The following is a 6,088-nucleotide window of genomic DNA, read 5'->3' as shown; positions in this document are numbered from 1 at the left end:
AATACTCGGCTGTACAGCGCCGTGTATGTCCCTTCAACAAATCTGATTTTGGTTTATGATCAGAGGCCGTTTATAGAGTGCTAATATAACTTCTAAGTTATTCCGGCAGTTCACTCAGCTAGGTACTCTCCAGCCAGCCAGACGCGCCAGCCGCATCCAGCACCAGCCAGCCATCATCCAGCCATCCAGCCACCCAGTCATCCAGCCATCCAGCCACCCAGTCATCTAGCCAGCCATCCATCCAGCCATCCAGCCAGCTATCCAGCCAGCCAGCCACCCAGCCATCCAGCCAGCCATCCATCCATCCATCCATCCATATCCATTCATCCATCCAGCCAGCCAACCAGCCAGCCATCTAGGCAATCCAACTAGCCAGGCATCGCAGCAATTCCAACTCAGCCAGCATCCATCATCCATCCATTATCCACCATTCATCCATCCACCAGCCAGCCAAGCAGCTCATCCAGCAATCCAACCAGCCAGCCAATCGATCCATATATACATCCAGCCACCATCCATCCACCCAAGCCAGCCCATGCCATTCATCTTCTCAATCCATCCCATCCACTACTCTAGCCACAGCCAGCTAGCCGGCATCCTCAGCCACTACAGACCCTCTTGACGCCGCCGTCCTCGTCATTATTTCCTCAATCCCGTAACTCCCAGCTTCACGCATCGCTTACCATAGATTCTCGCGCCACAAAATAGTACACGAACACGCACCCGCACGCACACAAACGCGCATGCAAACACAACCAACCTACTACGAATGCACGGCAATGTACGCATGCTAAGCACGCCTAACACGCCCATAACTACTTGAACTTTCCTTTATAAATTCAATATAAATATAATATTAATATCTCGGGCTGCACAGCGCGTGTATATGTCCCTGTCAAATCTGATTGGTTTATGACAGAGCCGTTTATAGAGATATATCTCTATATTCGGCAGTCACTCAGCTAGGTACTCAGCCAGCCAGCCAGCCATCCAGCCAGCCAGCCACATGCCATCCAGCCATCCAGCCAACCCAAGTCATCCAGCCATCCAGCCCAACCGTCATGCCAGGCAGCCATCCATTCCACCAATCCAGCCAGCTACCAGCCAGCCACCACTCAGCCATCCAGGACCAGTCCAGCCACCACCGGTGCCCAGCCAGTGCCAGCCAGCCATCCCATCCATACATTCATCCATCCAGCCAGCCAACCAGCCAGCCATCTAGCAATCCAACTAGCCAGCCATCCAGCAATCCAACCAGCCAGCCATCATCCATCCATCCATTTATCCATCCATTCATTGGCATCCAGCCCAGCCAGCCAGCCTCAGCCATCCAGCAATCCCAGACCAGCCGCCATCTATCCATATAATCCATCCAATCCAGCCGATCCATCCACCGCACACCAGCCACCCGCTATCCAGCCACAATCCATCCACTTACTAGCCAGCCCAGCTAGCCGGATCCCAGCCACTACAGACCCTCATTGACCGCCGCGCGTTATTATTTCCATCCCTCATCCCGAACTCCCAGCTTCCACGCGATCGTTACTAGATTAAGGCGTGGCTTCTTGCTGCCCTGTGGTGATGAGAGATGTGTGTTGGATGCGCGGTGCGCGTGTGCCTGCGTGTTGTGTGCGTGTGCGGCGTGTGCGCAGGTGCCTAGCATGTTTGTGTGTCTGCCCGAGCGCGTGTGTGCGCATTTGCGTGCGTGTTGTGTAACGTGCCCCTGTGCGTGTCTCGTGCGTGCATGTTTGTGTGCCATGCCCGTGCAGTGGACTCGTGCGTGCGTGTTTGTTGTGTGCGTGCCCGTGCGGGTGCGCGGCGCAGTAACCAACTAATTCATAGACGGCTCTTCGTTCCATTTTCATTAGCTCCACCAAATAATTAGAAATACGTAGGGACAGTCTACGAAATGAATGTCGAAATAGAAATTGCTGCTGATGTTCACGTGACCAAGTTCATGTTTCATATGTTTCCTTTACGAAATGTAATCGTAGAAATCGAAGGAAGATTGACTTAGGTATCCTTGGCTAGTCCTTCATTACACATAAAATCTGTATCATATTTATTTCATTTTCTTAACCGACGGAGACGATTTGATTCGATATCGTGTCCGCAATGTAAAAGAATTAGCTCAGATGAGCCGGCTGTTCGTAGATTAATCTTGAGATTGTTGTTGAAATGCAACGCGGTAATATATATTGTGTTTTGATTTAATCTGTTTCTCTCTCTAGTTGGATATGAAGCCATGTGGAAGACTACAGCTACATGTCAGATACTTCCCAGAGAACGGTAAATACAGCTATCGCATGTGTCATCGCAGCGTCAACGCGTAGTCGGTGTCTTGACGCGTGGTCGTGACAAGTTGACAACCTAACCGACCGATTACGATTAATTGGTCAACCCGGGAGATACCTGCATGTGTGCGACCTATATGTAAAGTTGATTGTAAATTACAAGCACGTTAGATTAGCTGTAAGATTTCACTTGTCGGGTTACCGTTGACATAATATCACAGATAAAGCGGCATAGTGAGACGCCAACGTCCTGAAGCTATGATCCAAGAGTACCCGTCGGTAAGTCGGCCAAACTCCAGAGAAAATGGAGGGGTCCCTTCTATATCTCGCAATTAGGACCCCATCACAGGGTGATACTCTATTAGGAGTGTTCCCAACTTTAATGTCATTAATGGTCATAATAACACATATATATATATATGGTTATATATTAGTTTGTGGTTTAATGTCATTTAGGTTAGGGTTAGGGTTAGGGTTAGGATTATTAATCATTAATCATTAACCATTAATCATTAACGATCTCAAAGTTGGGAACACTCCTAATGGAGCGTTAGCCCAATCACACGTACCGACTGAGAGAATGCGTGACGGATAAACAGCTAAGCGCAATGATTCATGCGAACCGGCTGCGACTTTTTCGCGATCCTAAGGAGGACCCTCAGCATGTACAGCTACCTGTCCCACATGCTCCCTCCAGTCTCTCGCATAACACGGATCTAGCGTCTCCACCGCAGGATGATGCCTCTACACCGGCGGCAGGCACGCAGACGCGTCCCTCATCACAGGCTGATTACTTTACCGTTGATAAAGCTAGTAGTCTGTAAAAGTATCAATGGCATGAAGCATTATAGAGTTAAATGGCTTCATTGCCCCCAGCAGCCCTATTCATGGGAACCAGTGGAAAACATTCCCGAGTCGTTACGTCGTGAGTTCCACACTAGGAAGACGAATACAGGGAAACGGCGTAAACGTTCACTGCTCTGTTAGAGAGGACTTATTTCTGAATATTGTCTGTATGGTCGATCCGCCCGAGCTTATAATGCCAGAGCCCCTTTCATGCCTTCCATACCTTGTTCGTACCGATGCAGTCTGTCGAAACCCCCCTGTGATACGAAAATAAGCGCTCATTTTCACTAGACAGCTGCAACAAAATCCCCCTCAACTCGTTTCAAAAACGGACTTTCCATTCCTTCTCGGACCCCAAGGATTTACCTCACCGTCATGACACTGTTTGATGTTGCAGCCTTAGACTAACGTTTTTAACTTTTAATGTTTTTTATGTATAACTGTATTTTCGTGGTGACACGAATTATTTCGAGAGGGAAGGAAGGAATGTTGTATTGTACATTGTGCGGTGTAATTAACCGGGGGTGGGGGCAGCCGTGCGTGGTACGGTGGTGGGACAGACGTGCTTGCTTGGGATTTGACGAATCACTTATATATGAGGTAAATAACGTATCACACCATGTCACGTTGCGTGATTGTCAGAAGGTTCAGAAGAAAGATGGCGATATTTAACCGCAACCATAAAAATAATTAGCTCTGTGAGACCTCACGTGTCTGAGAGCCCCCGATAGTTAACGTGCTCCTAATGAAATTATTCCTAAGAGCCAGTGCGCGAAATAAATAGTTAGCATTCCTTAGACGATTTAATGAAATCCTTGGATAAGGTCGCGAATTTTCTGCTGGCTGGAATTCATCCTGGAATCCCCAGTTACTGTGCAAGTTGATTAGTTTTACCTGATTAGTTTAAGTTAATTACTTCAAGTTATTGTTCGAATCTATCGCCATAGCCTTACTGTGATTAGTCGGATACGAGGCAGTACAATTACCTTGTGATTGGTGGATTACCAGTCACCGTATTAACAACATTGCTTGGTTGCGTGACTGTGTAACCATCACTTGCGGTGGCAAATAAGTGTACAATCTATGCGATTCGTATGGCATTACCTTTCTGCTACCTTTATTTTACCTGTGCCTTAGGTAATCAGTGACACCGCTCATCGGTGTTCTGCCTGTGTTTTTAATATGTGTATGTGTTTTAGTTGTGTTCTACCTGTGTGTTTACCTATGTTTTATATATGTTTTATCTGTGAGTTGCATGTGTTTAATCTGTGTTTTACGTGTTTCGCATGTATTCTGTGCTTTATCTGTTTTTGTCGTGTTACTTGTATTTTTCCTGTGTTTTGCTTAGGTTCGCCTGCAGTGCATGTGTCCAACAAGTGTCATACTTCTGTTTGACCTTTGTTTGACCTTTGTTTTGCTTGTGTTGTTCCTGTGTTTTTTTCCTGTGTTTTACGTGAGGTTTCTCTATTTCATACTGGTTTGCCTGTGTCTAAAGTGTGTTTTGCCTGTGTCTCAAGTGTGTTTTACCTGTGTTTAATTTAGCGTTTTATCTTTATTTTACCCGTGTGTGACCAGCTCCCTACCTGCTTTTTTACCTGTGTCTTTCCTGTGCCCCAAGCGTGTTTTACCTGCGTCTTCACCTGCGTCTTCACCTGTGCTTCAGGCAATCAGCGCGAGCACTCACCTGTGCCGCAGAATCACTCCATGGACATGACGGATGAGGAGAAGCTGAGCTCGATGGCTCCGGCGCGCAGACGTGGCGCCATCAAGCAGCCGCGCGTGCACGTCGTACGCGGACACGAGTTCGTCGCCAAGTTCTTCCGCCAGCCGACGTTCTGCTCGATATGTCGCGACTTCCTCTGGTGAGTCGCTCCCTCCTCTTTTCTCTCGTTTTTTTTTCTCTCTCTCTCTCTCACTCGCTTTCTCTCTATCTCTCTCTTTCTCTCTCTCGCTCCCTCTCTTTTTCTATCGCTCTACCTGCTTATATCATGGTGTTTGTTAAACATATGAGCTTGATTTGAGGGAAGGGCAAGAAAAGCAGGGAGAAGGAGAAGGTGGAGCAGGGGCAAGAGGAGGATAAAGAGGTAGTGAGGATGGGGGGGGCAGGAGTAGGGAGGAGGGTGGTGCAGAGAGAGGGGTAGTGAGGATGGGGGGCAGGAGTAGGGAGGAGGGTGATGCAGGGGGTGGTGAGGATGGTAAATCAAGAATAGGAAAAGGGTGGAGCAGTGAGCTTTGCATGAGAAGCACATCATTCTTATCCCATTAGCTGTATAACAAGTAGAATGTCACTCCTACTTTAGCTTCCCATGCGAAGCGGCTCTTCAGGAATTACTCTGGAAATCACTAGAGAAGCTAGATGGAGACAAGAGGCACATGCCATCGATGGAAGAAGCTGTAAATCTCAGTGAAGCTGCTGCTGTAATGAGGCAGCAGTATCACTCTATATCACGCTTGCTCTATATGCTGTGCAACATGTACGCATGTAATCGTAGTAGCCGCTGCTGCGGGGAACACACGATAAACCGCGTAACATTCAGCTGTGCTGCGGAGTAGCGAATGCCGCGCCAAAAAATCGCTGTTCGTCAAAAAACACGTTTTCGACTGCCGGTAACAATAAACCATTGCCGGATGTATAGGGTTTTAGTGTGGATGTAGTAAGGCGTGGCGTTGCACTGATGGCGGCAGCTTATGTTAGCGAGAAATGAGGCGTTGTAGAGATGGCTCCCCTCGCAACGCCCCTGCGAGCTGGCTTCAGGAGTCAAGGGCACGTAAAAGGCGCGCTAACACGTGACTCGCTCCGCTAGTCGGCGGGCAGCTCAGCGATGCAGGGGGCGCTACGGTCCACGTGCATGCACGTACGAATGTACGCACGCGCGCACACACACACGCGCGCACGCGAAAGCCCACACACACACACACACACACACACACACACACACACACACACA

At 48.4% G+C, this 6,088-nt stretch overlaps 1 protein-coding gene across 1 annotated transcript in view; it reads left to right on the top strand.

The window, feature by feature from the left end:
- The window catches only part of LOC106815470 (protein kinase C-like 1), a gene marked incomplete at its 5' end in the record, with an annotated part of 78,565 nt that overhangs the window by 11,807 nt on the left and 60,670 nt on the right, over window positions 1-6,088 (top strand). The window contains 2 exon segments of the mRNA XM_014819935.1: window positions 2,232-2,289; window positions 4,804-5,002. Coding sequence (XP_014675421.1) covers window positions 2,232-2,289; window positions 4,804-5,002 — 257 coding nt within the window.

This window comes from Priapulus caudatus, unplaced genomic scaffold (genome assembly GCF_000485595.1).
Source record: "Priapulus caudatus unplaced genomic scaffold, Priapulus_caudatus-5.0.1 Scaffold1123, whole genome shotgun sequence".
In the NCBI taxonomy this organism is placed as follows: domain Eukaryota; kingdom Metazoa; phylum Priapulida; class Priapulimorpha; order Priapulimorphida; family Priapulidae; genus Priapulus; species Priapulus caudatus.
Note: the sequence above shows the minus strand (reverse complement) of the source record. Positions and strands in the feature narration are given on the sequence as shown.